General features: G+C 48.1%; 1 protein-coding gene across 2 annotated transcripts in view; it reads left to right on the top strand.

The window, feature by feature from the left end:
- The window catches only part of SLC38A10 (solute carrier family 38 member 10), a 433,558-nt gene that overhangs the window by 368,945 nt on the left and 48,554 nt on the right, over window positions 1–16,059 (top strand). For both annotated transcript variants that reach the window (XM_078654197.1, XM_078654198.1), the window contains exons 12-13: window positions 12,024–12,206; window positions 13,182–13,664. In XM_078654197.1, coding sequence (XP_078510323.1) covers window positions 12,024–12,206; window positions 13,182–13,664 — 666 coding nt within the window. The remainder of the gene's footprint in view (window positions 1–12,023; window positions 12,207–13,181; window positions 13,665–16,059) is intronic.

Here is a 16,059-nt window from a genome sequence, read left to right as displayed (position 1 = left end):
TGTGGCAGCCTGGATGAGACAGCTTCCCGTGCACACAGCCACGAGTATTTCACAGGTCTTTAAAAGACCTTTTTCTTGTTAATGAGGCTTTAATGGTTTTCACCCCTTCTTCGGGCCCCTGCAGCTCCACTCTGCCGTTTGTTTCGTCAATCAGTAGAGGACAAAGGTGAGATTTACGGAGGAGTGCGTGCCCCCCCTGAGACGGTGTCGCGCCCCCCCAGGTGGGCGCGCCCCACAGATTGAAGAACTCTGCTCTAAGAGAGCGAAGTCTCACAGTAGGGCGACCAGTATTGAGAGGTCAAGAAGCTAAGAGCCGACTGGGCCTTCTCCCTCTCATGGAAGGCCTGTCTCCTCACCTTCATCTGCTCCTACTCCGTTCAAGGAGCCATTGATGAAGACAACCTGCCCGTTGACGGATCTGTCTACCAAGATCACCCGTCTACAACTGCTGCATCGTCTGAGGTATCCCGTCCATGCCTGTGACGAAGGCAGCATTGACTATGGCGATTTCCAAAATGATGATGACTGCTTCTGAAGACTCTGATGACGGCATCGTCGACGACGACGAAGCCATCTCTAATGGCACGGATTTCATTGACAGCTATATCAATGCCGTCAACCTTATCCGACATACTTCCATCTACTAGGATTCCATACGGGGCTATGTCGTCGATGACCCTGTTGATGAATGCGAAAGAAACTTTGTATGTTTCTAGCAAGGGCAAAACATTGTCTATGCCACAGGACATTTCTAACGTTTCTCCAATACGCCTGCTGGAATTTCAGGAATCAGCGGACAAAAGCCTTTTTGGTCCAGCTTGTAGCCCTTCTCAGCTCAATGTCAAGTGTCATGAGGATGCAGACTAGGATCAATCTACATATCTGAAGGGGAATTTTTTTCTCTTACAGGGTCCGTCAGTCAACTCAAGAGTACAATATATTTCCGGAGCAGTATCCATACAAGGAACCAGAAGAAGAGCAACATCATGTGCAGGGACATTTCATTGGGAACCCTATGTCATTGGTCACCGACTTGCACTCAAGAGTACAATATATTTCCGGAGCAGTATCCATACAAGGAACCAGAAGAAGAGCAACATCATGTGCAGGGACATTTCATTGCGAACCCTATGTCATTGGTCACCGACTTGCACATGATGATCAAGGATTATTACAAGAGGCTCCCAGATGCCAATACACCGGTTCAACAACCACCTCCAAGACAGGACATTCTAGAGGTTGCCTCTACTCCAAGGAACCCTGTCAGGCCACGAAGAGAGCGATCTGTGTTGGCAAGTATTACCATACTAGCCACCTTAGCTGACAGTGACGGTGATCAACAGTCTGAGGAAGGAGAAATGTAGTTTGATTCAGGGCGCCATTCTGAACGATTACGTGTCCCCAATGTCAGCCTCCACTACTCCCACAGCAGATGTGCAGCTGCAGATATTGGTGGCTTCCATGATATACTAGTCAAACGCTTCGATATTCCTCACCCGACGAAGCAAACTGAGTGCTTTCTTCAGGATTTCAAAGCGGAGGCCAAGCACACAACAAGATATATCCCTATTGTGGATTTTATCTGTCAGGAGGGATTAAAACTGATGAAGACACCGGCTTCAGTGGCGGCTGTCATCCTGAAGCTTGACAAGAAATACAAAGCTCTGGATAATTCTACAACTTGCCTTATTGGTCAGCCTAGACCTGACTCCATCATAATGCAGGCAGCTCAACGACAGGCAAACAAATCCATCATCGCTGTGCACAGCCCCCTTGAGAGCTAATGGGCCACAGTATCTTGGCCATTCAAATGTTTGACATCTTTTAGCAAACACATTTAATAAAAACGAATTCGGTATTTCTTTTGGAGAAGTCATTGGATGACCGTGTGCCTTTTTGAAATTGAGTAGATTTCCAACATTACAGACTCAATTCAAGAGTGCAAGGGATTATGCTATCGGTTAAGTTGGTTATGTTATTAAAGTTGCATGGAAAAGGAACAAACAAGTTATTTCCTTCAACTGAACTTCCTTTATGTAGGAATCTGCAGTGAGGAATATCAGGCTTTGGCTACCAATACTGATTAGGCTCTAGCTGTACTCTGTTGACAGTCTGTTACATCTTTGTAGCTCTCTAAATGAACCGAAAGGTGACACACTGAGCTCTACAAAATTTCACATTTTACATTTAGGTTCCAAGTGTATGGATAATTTTCTTGAATATGTCAAAGATTTCCGCTATTGGAAGAAAGCTGAGCTCTTCATTTTACTATATTTTTGTTGGGCTTGCCATAATTCAAAGAATGTGACATTACACACAATCCATAAAATAAATATATCCATCTAACATGCATATAGGAAATCCATCAATCCATCTCTAGAATAGAAAAAAAGCAAAACTCTAAGAGCGTTATCATTATTATAAAACTGATTTACAATTTGCACCCATCTAATAGAGTACAGTTCCTAGAGTTTAGCATCCCTTTATTCATACAATGAAATCCCTGTTCACCGTAGAGTGCCTGAATAACAGTGAGGAGAATCCCGAAGCTATCATACTTTCTGAGATGGTAGATTTGGTGATGTCCCTTTGCACATACTCTAGTAGCAGCTTAGCCTTCCAACCTAATGTATTTGGACCATCTGACCAAGGCAGTGCCTATGTGCTTAAGTACTGCTACAATAGTAAGTATTCTGCACACAAAAAAGTAGAAGTAGCATTGTCAAGTCTTCTCCAATTTCTCCATTTGACTTCTACATTAAGATCAGAATGTAGATTTTTGATGGATCCTTAAAAAAAGTTTGATTCTTTATTGAATAGAAAGATTTGGGTTAGGTAATTTCTTTTCCCAAAATAATAATGATTACACTGATAGTTCTTGGTTAACCTCTTGAATCCCGGTTTTCACTACTTGCCTCCTATAACACTTCAATCTCAGATCCATGTCCATCCCAACTGAGTATTCACTACCGTTTTTGAAAGATCTCCTCTCTGTACGTGAACCATGTTGGGCTTGGTAAAATAAATCTTCCAGCTGCCCATTGAGTCAAAAGTCTAAACTCTTTCAAATGTAGAAATTACCTGTCAGCTCCTCATGTTCCTTGCATTAAACACCATCATCTTTCGCTGTGATATTGGGCACGCTATGGCATACCAGACAGGCGTGACCTGAGGGCACAGAACTATACTTTTGTTTGACTGCATTGCACTGGCACTAGATGTTGAACATAGGGGTGGTGGAATAACCGACATTACAGCAGGAGATACAGACCTACTCTGTAGGATGCGGACCCGAGCCCTGCTGCGCTGAATTCTCTATGCGACCACTGATGTGAATATCATTTTGATGTATGTCGTAATGAGATTGTCTAGCACTGACTACAACACACTGCTGAACTGTGCTTGTTTGATTTCTTTTTCTTCTTTAGTTGTGCAATTGACGGAAACCAATAAAAACAAAGCACTTGTTAAACTCTACCACCATTAATTTCCTATGGCCTTCGGGTAAAATTTATCTAGTATATTTTGCAATCTCATTTTAGTTCCCTGAAGTACTTATTACACCACCATCTACAAATAATAAGGTTTGAATGGGGACACCTGAAAACTGGAGCATCAAGTTGCTAAGTTGCTCCATTGCATCATTATTGAGCAGTCTGAAACGTTTTCGTCCCAGCATGCTGCCCTGCTTCACTCACTGTACTGTGCGAAGTTTTTTGTAATGTCTCTCTTAGTACTACAGCACACAAGTATAGTTGTCCATGTACCAAGTCTAAATAGCCACAATGGAATATGTAATTATTAAAGTGACTCATACAATATGTGTGCTGATGCCATCATGTGCAGAATTCAAGACTATAAAGGTATCAAATAGACTGCCCCTCCCCAAATGTATATATGTTTTTATCAATAATTTCACCTATAATACTTGGTTATCAGGATCGACTCTTACCATTAAAACAATCCTGCAAATATGATACGATGATTTTATCTGACCATTGCTCTTGATACCTTGCGGTTCCATATATTTTGGCATTTATGGGGTTATCAAAGCTATTAACGATTTTGGGTGGTAATTCGATGGCATCCCTTTTGAAACCTTTTCAATAGGGTCAACATATATAGGCGGTTCATCAGTGATATGCATGAAACCTCGTTTGAGTAATGAAGCTCAGGAAAATGTATGCACCCTTGATTTTCAGACATAGGTACTACCACGTCTTTATATGATCCTAAGCAATCCTTTGATATTGTCTCCTAGAATAATTTCTGATCTTTATTTTTCTCTACTTCATAAAAGTTTCCAAGGAATTGTAGGACTGGTGTCTCAGGTGACTAATGCACCCACTCCACAAAGTTGTGTGTAACCTCATGATCACTGGGTCAAAACCTGGTGGTTCTACTCAGGCCTTTTATCCTTCTAAGGGATCTGTCATGAGAACCTTTCCATTTGGTAACAATGTTATTCGTGACCTAGATGTCCAAGAGGTGAGTTTGCACTTTACAAATACATTTTAGGTTACTATGGTCTCTTTATTCCTTGCCACCCTCTTTTTGTAAGCCTTCCTGCTTGATATGACTTCCTCCGGGCTTTTGCTGGGTGCGTTACCTACTCCCCACAGCCTAGATTACCCAGTGTTGTTTCTCTTTGCAAGTTTGCAGCTATAAAATAGACCAAAGAACTCCCGTAACAATCTTGTGAAACTTTCTAGCGCCGTACAATGAGAGATTTATTTTTCACCTTTATTAAGAAGCACCACCCTAAGTGTCATCTTTCAAAAAAGGTTAATCGCAGAGCCAAGATAAAGGGATCTAAATGATCATTAAAATCTCCTGCTGTTATAAAGCCACCCTCCTTGGTAACTTAGTTAGACTTCTACTTATTAATAATTAAATTATCCGGATCCTTAGGACAGAGGCTTTCTTGGCTGCTGGTATTTACCTCCAGAAGACTTTATGCAAACATGTTTTAAAGTTCTCCGCAAGCCGTATCTCCACCCGGTAAATAAATATCAGGGCACTATGGTGGGCTTACCTTTACAAGTTCATTTAACGAAAGAGATACTACGATCAAAAGGCACCAGATGAACTCTCGTGGTCAGAATGTCATAAACCACAGCTACTGCATGATATGCGAGGTTACTGGTAAGTAGCAAGCATATGACACAGGCAGACACACATTCACCACCTTTGGATTGCTCAGAGGGAGAAATGACTGAATTCTGTAGCTTTCCTGAGTCAGCTCCCTAATCAATCAATGTGCTATGGTTGCCTTCTTTGCCACCATTCGGTCGCAGTGTTCTGTAACCGCAGCCTGGGGGCATGATTTGTTCCGCACTGCCCTTGGTTTGGTGCCAAGCTTCCAGAGGCCTTTTTATTGAATTTGATCCTCCTTTGTCTCATAACAGATCTTCCGGAATCCCTCGGCTGTGAGGGGACAACTTAACCTCCTCCCTCGTGGGTCTTTCCAGCAGTAGGAGTTATCTAGCTATACTAATCATGTAGTTATGCCAAGTGCCTAACTATACCAACTATTCTGACTGACTTACTATAATAATAATAATAATACCAACTGTGAAACTACATCAGGCGCCCCATTTACCTAACTACACGTTTCATAGCAGTATATGTATGCTGCCTGACAGCAGGACCTGAGAAACTGTGCAAACTGTGGCATTGGGCGCCTCAGCTCACAAACGGATAGCTGTTTAGATGGTGTAGAGAGCCACTCGGGCTCTCCCATACATTGTAACACTTGCACGCACGCACGCATGCATACTCCGGGGCGGGCTCGCGCCGGGGTATAAATAAATAAGGCGGAAGACCGCTCGGGGTCTTTCCGGCTAACTGATGGCAGTGGTCCGTGTACATTTATTAAACACTTGATGACCCTGTGTTAGGCCCCGACCTAACACTCCACATTGGCGACGAGGCCGGCCTACCTGTGCGTGCGCCTGGCTGCCTCGATCCGTGGCTCCGCGGAGAACCTGCCTCCTGCTGCGGTGCCCACCCGCGTGCCGTGCGGTTCTGCACTGGTCCCGCTCCGAGACCCGCCCAAGCGTCTCCCGGCCGGGAGCGCCTTCAGCTGGCGGGACTCGTCACGAGTTGGGAGCTGCCCTGCTGCCGTCGGAGGTGCGGTGAGTCTGTCTCCCTCCCGCCCGCGCAGCCCACTCCTTGTGCGCTCACACCTGTCTTCAGCGCGGTCCCTGCAGCGGGGAAGGAGCGCTCGTTTTGCTGACGCACGCGGCGGCGTGCCCGCTGCTCCGCTCGCACCACGTGGCCAGAGACGGCCCAGCGTCTGGGGACACCGCCGAGAGACACCACCCTCGTGCAGCGCTACGCTGGTGCACGTTTGGAATCTCCAGAGCCTGCGGCCTGTAACGAGCTGGGGGTGAGAAGAAAACAAGCATTGGACAAGGCAATTCACACACAAGCTTTCCCCGCAGCATCAATCAGGGAACCTGCACTGGCACAACGTCTTAGCCTACAGTGTTCAGCCAAGGCTTCCCCTGCAAACAAGCACAAGCACCATCAAGTCGTACAGACAAGCATAGGCAACAGCAACCTGATTACAAGAACTCTTCCCTCGCGCCTCCTCGCGCCTGGGTTTATGCCACGTACTTCCGGGCCCCTGGATCACGTTCCTTCCACGGTCCACACCCCGCAAGTGACGCACGGGGCAGAAGGCATACTCCACGCGTCTCCAACCATCAGTCGGCGCACGTACCCGGACTGACTCCTCCAGTGCTCTAGCATCAACATCCCTGCTGGTGGGAGGCCCCCCCCCCCCTCGCTGAGCCATATCAGTGGTAGCGACAGGAGCCAATCAGGATGGGGCGGGTCAAAGTCAGCCTGGAGCGGCTTTGCAGGCTCCTGCAGCGCAGGTGTTGCCTTCACCGGGACCCAATCAAGCCGGTGCCAATGCGCTGACGCCACCCGCCCACCTACACTCGGGAGCAGCGCCGATTCCCCCATTCAGCGAGGCGGCAGACCCTGCGACGGCGGCGTCAAGATGGAAGGCGTGGGTTGGGAGGCTGAACCTCTACTTCAAGGGCACCAGGGAGACGGACGGTACAGTGAAAAGGTCACTCCTCATCTTGTATGGTGGACCGGAAATATATGATCTATTCGAGGCGTTGCCCAACACCGGACAGGACCACGACTATGATGCCGCAGTCGCAGCCCTAAACACACACTTTGATCCACAACTCAATACTGACTTTGAGAAGTTTAAGTTAAAAAGAGCATGGCAAACGGAGTCGGAGTCGGTGGACATGTACTACGCCCGGCTACGCCGACTCGCCAGCACCTGCCCGTTCACAAACCCACGGGAGGAAATACGTGACCAGATCATAGTGGGCTGCAGGTCGAAACTACTTAGGAAACTCATCCTCCGCCAACCGGGCATATCGCTGGATGAGATACTAGTCCTGGCCAGATCACACGAACTGTCCGACGCAAGGGCGGAAGAGATGGAAACTGCGCTGCGCACTCCGATCATCTCGCCGACAGCCTCCAGAATGACACCCATCAAGGAGGAGAGAGTTGACGCAATCCAGAAGCGACCCATGACTGCCCGGTCAAGGAACACACCGCCTCGAGGCAACGCATGTGGCTACTGCGGTGAAGACCATCCAGCTACTGCTACATGTAGTGCAAAAGGAAAGACCTGTCTCAAATGTGGGCGGCTCAACCACTTCGCCGCAGTTTGCCGTGGAGGAAAATACAAACCAGCTGGCCAGAGACCCAGGACACTGACACAACGGGTCAGACAGCTATCGATGGACCAAGAGGTGCCCCCACCAGATCACGAAGTCCAAAACAGAAGACCGCGGTACGAAGATGAGGAAGACGATGAGATATATGTCATCTCATACGTCAGCAGGGCCTCCACCAAAAGAAGACCTCCGCCCGTGTGTTCAATAGACGTCGAGGGCACGAAGATGACAGCCCTCATAGACACGGGGGCGTCAGTGAATGTCATGGACTCGGACCAATATGAGAAAATGTCCCCCAAACCTCCGCTTACACCTTCCACCGCGAGGATCTACACTTGCGGTGGCACGGAGCCACTACCACTAAGAGGAGTAATTCAAACGACGGTCGTCAACGGCGACTACTCAACAGAAACGCGCTTCCACATCACGGAAGGGAAGAAAGGCACTCTCCTGAGCTGCCACACCGCGGAAGACCTGGGTCTCGTGTTCTTTGCCAACCAGGTACACCAAGCTCATGCGGACTTCCTGCTGAGAGGCTTCCCTGAGCTGTTCCAAGGCCTGGGAAAACTGAAGGGACGCAAGTTCAAGTTGCACATCGATGAGTCTGTACGACCAGTAGCCCTCAGACACCGGCGGGTGCCATTCAACCTGAGACCGCAGGTCGAAGAAGAACTCCAGAAACTGGAGGACCTAGGCATAATAGAGAAAGTGTCGGGCCCGACACCCTGGGTTTCCCCACTGGTAGTGGCGCCCAAGCCGAAACAGCCTGGAGCGATCAGGCTGTGTGTGGACATGAGATTGCCAAATGTGGCCGTCAAACGAGAGAGGCACATCACCCCCACCATGGATGACATAGTGGCCGACCTCAACTGAGCAAAGTGGTTTTCGAAATTGGACCTCAACTCAGGATACCACCAGCTTGAGTTAGACCCAGCCAGCAGATACATAACCACATTCTCCACCCATGTGGGACTTAGGCGCTACAAAAGACTAAGTTTTGGTGTCTCTTCCGCCGCGGAGGTGTTTCAGAACGCCATTCGGGAAGTGCTCTCCGGGCTGAGCGGAGTGATCAACCTCAGTGACGACATCCTAGTATATTCGTCAACCTTGGAAGAACACCATGAACATCTTCGAGCAACCCTCCGAAGGCTAGTAGACAGCGGCTTGACCCTTCACAAATCAAAATGCTCGTTCTATCAGGAATCGATAGACTTCTTTGGCTACACATTCACGAGGGAAGGCCTGAAAGTTGACCCCAAAAAGGCGGAGGCGATCAAGGCAGCAAGCACTCCCAGGAACCCCACCGAAGTGCGCAGTTTCTTGGGAATGGCCACCTATTGCGGCCGGTTCATCCCCAACCTGGCCGATCTTGCAGAGCCCCTCAGAGCCCTCACCCGCGCAGACCGACAGTGGGAGTGGACGGTGGCTGCCCATAACGCGTTCCAGAGCATTAAGACCAACCTACTGGACACGACCGTGATGGCCTATTTTCAGCCCCGACGCAAGACGGAACTGATCGTCGACGCCAGCCCAGTGGGCCTGGGGGCGGTGCTCCTGCAGGAACATGGACCCGAAGTGTGGAAGCCAGTCGCATATGCCAGCAAAGCACTGTCAGATACCGAGACCCGGTATGCCCAGATCGAAAGAGAGGCCCTAGCGATCAAATGGGCGTGCCAGCATTTTCACTTGTACCTGTGTGGGCAAGAATTCACCGTAGTCACAGACCACAAACCTCTGCTGCCACTATTCACGGGATCTTCCCGGCTAGCGCCACCTCGGATTGAGCGATGGGCAGTCCAGCTGCAGGGCTACAACTTTAAAATAGTGTTCCGGCCAGGGGCCCACAATCCGGCTGACTGTCTCTCCCGACACCCTGATGCCATCAGCCAACATCCACCGCGAGAGGAAGGCCTGGAAGCTGATGCTTTTGTCCACATGATCTCGACAGCGGCGTGCCCAGAACACATGACATTGAAAGAAGTTGGTGAAGCTACTGCTCGAGATGAGACACTAATGAGAGTCCGCCAGGCATTGGAAGGAAACAGGTGGGCTCACTTCCTAGACGGAGCGCCGAATCTTCGGCCGGAAGTCAGCCATGCCCGCCAGCAGTTGTGGCAGATCCGGAGCGAACTGAGCGTAGGAGACGAAGGAGTCATCCTCCGAGGGCATCTCCTCGTCATACCCGAAAGCCTCCAACAGAAGGCCCTGGAGTTGGCACACGTAGGACACCAGGGCATGGCCAAAACTAAGGCCCGTCTCAGGAGCAAAGTGTGGTTCCCTGCAATGGACAGCCTAGTAGACACAATGGTGCGATCCTGCCATGCTTGCACTATCACAGGCCTGGATCCTGCCCCCGCACCTGTGATTACCGAAGATGCTCCACTGACGCCATGGACTCATCTCAGCATAGACTTTGGGAGTTTCCCAGATGGTCGACACACCTTGGTCGTAGTTGACTATTTCTCCAAATTCCCGGTAGTGGCGATCATCCCCTCGACTGCATTTCCGCAAGTGAAGAAAGCGCTGAACCGTGTGTTTGCCACCCTAGGGCTCCCCGAGGAAATCAAGTCTGACAACGGGCCCCCATTTCAAGGAAGAGACTTTCAGTGCTATTTAGAGAGCCTTCAGATCAAGCACCGGAAGATCACACCCCTGTGGCCCCAAGCCAACGGGGAAGTGGAGAGACTGATGAGAACGCTCAACAGAGCCCTGAGGATTGCAGTGGACAATGGTGACGATCCGGAACTAGCTCTAGATCAATTCCTGGGAGCCTATAGGCAGACGCCCCACAGCACCACAAAGTGCGCTCCTGCCCACGTGCTGTTCAAGAGGGCACCCCGTGACAGCATTCCGACCGACAGCACCTGGACGCCTGGGAACAGGGATGGAGAAGCCATTCAAGCCAGAAGACGACTCACCAACCAGAAAGCGAGTGAGTCTCGTCATGGCAAGGAACCGATGCTGAAGGAAGGGGATACCGTAGTAGTGCGGGATCGTCATCCGGGGTGGAAGTATCGGACGCCCTATGAGCCTGACACATGGGTAGTGGAGAAGGTCCAAGGGACTATGATCACCGCCAGGAGAAATGGACAGTCAGTGACCCGCAATGTGTCGTGCTTTAAGAAGGCCCTGGGACCGGCGGAGAGTCACCAAGAGACGGAGTGCCCTGAGGCAGAAAATGACGGCACGTGTGACCTAGAAGACACGATGCTAAGATCACCAAGCAGTAGGCAAACGGGAGAAGGTCAATCGTCTCAAGCGACGCCTCCAAACATCGTGGCGAATGGCCATCGCCAAGGGGATGCCCTCCATGGAGAGAACGCAGCGGCAACCCCAGCCAGGGTTGCAACATCCCCCAGTGCCCGCAGTCAACAATACAATCTGCGTGCAAATCCGAGGCCTAGCCAGAGGCTGAGAGACTATGTCTGGACCTCTCCGTGATCAAAGAAAATCCCAAGCCTGCTGCAAGAACTGATCTAAATTAAAGGAGGGATGTAGAGAGCCACTCGGGCTCTCCCATACATTGTAACACTTGCACGCATGCATGCATACCCCGGGGCGGGCTCGCGCCGGGGTATAAATAAATAAGGCGGAAGACCGCTCGGGGTCTTTCCGGCTAACTGTTGGCAGTGGTCCGTGTACATTTATTAAGCACTTGATGACCCTGTGTTAGGCCCCGACCTAACACTCCACAGATGGAACTCCTTGATCAACTACAGAAACTGCCTAACCATGCTACCTACGTGACTACGAAACGTATCTCTACGTAATTTACGTAGAGATACGTTTCGTAGTCACGTAGGTGCGTGACTCGTCTAGAGATTGTAGAAGAACGACGGGCCACAACGTTGACCAAGAGTAACTTGTGCAAGTTGGAGTTTTGAGAAATGCACACGGTAGACTGTCTGTGGCCTTCGGTAGCTGCTTGTCGGTTCAGCTCTCCCTTCCCCCAGCACCTTGCTGTCTGTAGTTTGCAGTACTGAGTACTAGAGCAGCCCACGCCATGCGTCGCAAATGTAGGTAAACACTGCCCCCTGCAGGCCGTTCCTCATGGTCGTGTGCGCTTGCATTGCCTTTTCGGACGGGAATGATGGATGAATATAAGCTAATTTATTGTATGTATTAAGATGCAACAAAAATGTAAGATGTTCCATGTAATGACAAATGAGATTTTCGTTATTCGATGTGTTTGATTGGAATAACTATATTACACAGAGTTCAAATGGAGAGGAGGGAGATTGAAGAATTGTATGGCATTAACTTTCAGTTGAATAACAAACCAACTATACAACCTCTGTTTTTCAGTCCAGAACCCAGCCATATTGGAACCGGACGAAGAGCGGGATAAGCTGAAGGGGCAGATGGAGAAGCCGGCTGAAATGGAGCAGCCGCAGATCAAGGTCCCCATTGAACTGTTGCCGCATGAGCAGGAGGGCGAGAAGGAGGAGAAGAAACAGGAGGAGGTGCAGCTAGACCGGCCAAACCAAGGTACCCAACGGGGAATATGGGGCAGGAGGGACGCGGTGCTTTCATGGAGCGGGTCTGTCATGGCGGAGTGATAGGGAGCCTCTATTGGTTCGGTCATGGCTGTCGATCAGAGGTGTAAATCGAGGAAGAGTGGTGGGTGTGGTTTACGGCTAGTATTCCTGAGAGGTTGAGGGCTTGGTGATCTGTGTGTGGGGCGGCTGGAGTCCAGTCCTACAAGTGAGGACAGAATCCCGAGGGAGGGAGGGATGGATGCCTGGAGGACGAGTGCCACAGGTGTATCCTCGTCGACGGGGCAGGCGGGATGTACTGCAGCCTTCGACTAGACTTTCAGTGCTGAGCAACACAGTGCTTTTAATGCGCTAGCAATAGTCTCCTGTTTGGGAGACTTGCGTGAAGAATAGAGTGGAGGGAGGGGAAACAGGCAGCCAAGGATAGATATTTCAACTTTTGTAACTCCCCCGACGTTCTGGGAACGTGTTTTTAAATGGTTATCATGTTGACCAGCTGAAGCCATTCATTCTTTAAATAGTCATTCTCACTGGAGTTGTGATTGCGCAGTAGGACTAGTGAAGATAAGCTTTGCACCAATGCAGCATCTTTCTTTATGGCCGAATTGTCTCGTGTCCCCGCTCCAACGTTACTACATCTTTGAGAGAGGTGAACATTTCAGTTTCATATTCCTTCGGTCATCAGCATCTGTCTGATGGCGCTGTGTCAATCATGATGCTGGTTGTCACTGATGTGAACAGCATACTCACTGGTGTCTTGGTTATGGCTGGTCAACAGCCCACCAAAGAGTGGGAAGGTTTTGTTACTATTTACTTTGGGACAAGTGTGACGCAAAGGGTGAAAGATCTTACTTGCGGTCTCATAGATGTTCTCTCAAGTCCGTTCTTCTGTGCATTAATTTGTGATATTGTGTCGATAGCTTGTTTAAATAGCATTTTTTTCTCCAATTTGGTTGTTTTGGTTAAGGTGTTGTTCAGCCTGTTGAAAAAGCCCATCGCCATGAGCCACCAATCCCGCACGACGAGGTGCTGGTGGATGAGCGGCAGGACAAAGAAGAGTCTGAGGAAGAAAAGAAACGCCAGCCAGATGAAGTTGCGCAAAACGCAGAAGTAGAGGGGAAAGCGGCTGCTGAACAGCAGATCGTACCTGAGCGTGAGAGGGAACAGCAAGTCCCAGACAAGGAGCCTGGCGCCAATGATCCAAGAGAAGCTGAACATGAGAAAGATCTGCATCAAAATCTCCCTAAGGAAGAGAATCCAGAGGGCGACTCCAGGCTGGAGGCGAAGCCAGCATATAAAGACCTGGAGCCAAACCCTCAGGCACAGCCCCCGGATGGACAGCAAGCTGAGAAAGACAACCAAAAGAGGGAGCAAGCTGCAGGTGACGGTGTGGTTGCTGATCTCCACCAACCAGAAATAGTTCCAGATAAGGAGAAAGAGTCAGACACTTGTAAGTTGATCTCCCATTTTTACCTTTTGTTAGAATGTGTGAGTTTATTTATGGGGCACAAGACACACAATGTATGGACAGAATGTAGAACAAATCAAAACATTCACCCCCAGTCAACTGATCTGGGTTAAATCCCTCATTCTTTTGCCACCACAGTTTAGACCTGGACATATGCAAATCAGTTTCGACCCTGTGCTTTATTGGACCAGTCCAGCCAAGTTTATGGGGCTTCATAAATAAGAACATCCCGGAAACAAAATTGCCAAGTGTTACTTAGTTGCTGCAGAGACATAACTTCCTACAGTTAGAGGTTAGGATCATGTTTGAATGCAATACATTAAATGGGAGTCCCTGTGAAGGAATATATCTGATGTCAGTAAAGGACAACGTCTGCATTCTTATGATCATTGCAGAGCCTGGTTTAATCTAAGAGTATTTCTACACGGTACACCTTCTTTATCAAGATGGTGGAATAGATCAGAGATACTTACATGAATGAGAGTCTGGATAGAGTACAAGTAACTGAAATTAGGTTACGGCAGTCATTCATGGTACATCAGATGTTTAAACTATGAGAATACGTACGTATTTTATTGTTTAAAGATGTATGAAAAGTACCAAGGGAAAAAGATTGCTTTTTCAGAGAATACACAATATAAAAAAAACTACCTTTATTCCGGCTTTATTCCCCAGTGCCAGCACTTTCTGAATGTCCGTGGTTGTGCTGAAAAATCTGTTTATACATTTTGAGTCAAACCTCTTTAATAATGGTGAGGAGCTGATAGCTAAAACGACTAGAGGGTGCCAAGTGCTAGACTGTTATTTTGTACATTTTTCTTACCTTGAAACTGGTGTTCGTGATATTTGGTCCCCATCACATATTTCGACCCAGGCCCCGCAAAAGCATCCGACACACTTGTGGCCTAGAGTTTGCTCAATTCAGTATAGTTTCAGGTGACCAATTACCGATCTTCGTCTCTTTGTGTGCAGTGGGTTTGTTCTCCAGAATTGGATTATGTCACTGTTGTATCAGTCACTCTCTGTGGTCATCTCCTAGTGTTCGTCCAAAATCTGCACATATCCGCATACGGCCAAAGAGAAATAGACATTTGCCTATTTCACATTATTTGTGTTATATCATTCGATTAAATATCCTCCTTGGTAAACATGGGATGCATTCTGTGAAGAAACCAACAACATGTTATTTAATGGCTACTGGTTATCAACTATGTTAACGTTAAGTGCTACAGATCCAATTTTTTAATTCAATAATGGGAGAAGACTAAGGCTTTGTACCTAAGCAGCTAAGAAGAAAATATGTTGCCCCAGGGAACAAATCAGAAGAACAGTAATATACGCAATTAGGAATAAAAGAACAAAGCAGAACGGCAGAGGAGAGTGTTTTCCATACTTTACCTTTATCTAGCCCAAGACATTGCAACCAGCCTTAATGTAGTAGATGGTAGTTTCATTTGTTCATGGTCAATAGGGCGTGGCCTAATTCACCTTCTACGGCAAATAAAGGCAGAGTTCAGTTCATATCTTTGCAATGTTTGGATCACAGAATGGCAACAACTGCCCGAGTATCAGGAAGGCTAGCCCAAGACTTTGAAAAACGTCTTAATGTAGTAGGGAGTAATTTGAGTTTTTTCGCTAAAATGTGGCTTCATGTGTTGAAGGCCAGAGTTCTTTGAAGGATAAGTCAGGAAAATGCACTGGATGTGAGCTGCTGCATCCAGGAGACCCCGTCAACAACCTTTGTTGGCTGGAGCCAGAATTGAGTGGTTGAATAAACAGTTGCCTAGAAGAGGAAATGGCACTTGTTGGCTCCTATTGTTAAAGGTGAAAGGCCTCTTATTGTAGAGGCGACAGCACAGTTATTTGGAGGAGTGGGGTGGGAATGGACCAGGCTGAGGAGATAAGAATGGAAACAACCTTGTGGAGACATATAAAAACTGTTTTTAGTACGGGTTACGTAGAGAAGATGTGAACTACGATTGAGCAAAAGGAGACCAACCATAATATGACAAATGAGTACTATGAAGTTCTAGCCGAAGCAGGGATAGTTTCCTTTCATCACATTTTCTCTTTTATATCCCTAAATGACCTACATCGCTAATAATTAAAGTGGAAGTTGTTTGGGAGAAAATTCTGGAAGGACAGGAGAATGCTTCTTCTTGTAACCTATAAAGAGCGAGGGTCTCTGGATCTAAGGAAAGTATTGGGCTTACATGGAAGAGTGAACACAAAAGGATAACACCGGTAGGCCGATTAGCTCTTGTACTATCAGTGCAACAGACTACCAAGCTCTTCATCTCTACCCTTGCACGTGCAGGGTGATAATCTGGCTTGGTTCTGAGCCATGGCCCCAGTAGGACTCGCCCACCTTTAGGAC

This window comes from Lissotriton helveticus, chromosome 7, assembly GCF_964261635.1.
Source record: "Lissotriton helveticus chromosome 7, aLisHel1.1, whole genome shotgun sequence".
NCBI classification, from domain to species: Eukaryota; Metazoa; Chordata; class Amphibia; order Caudata; family Salamandridae; genus Lissotriton; species Lissotriton helveticus.
The sequence above is the reverse complement of the archived record's forward strand: the minus strand, read 5'-3'. Positions and strand labels throughout refer to the sequence as shown.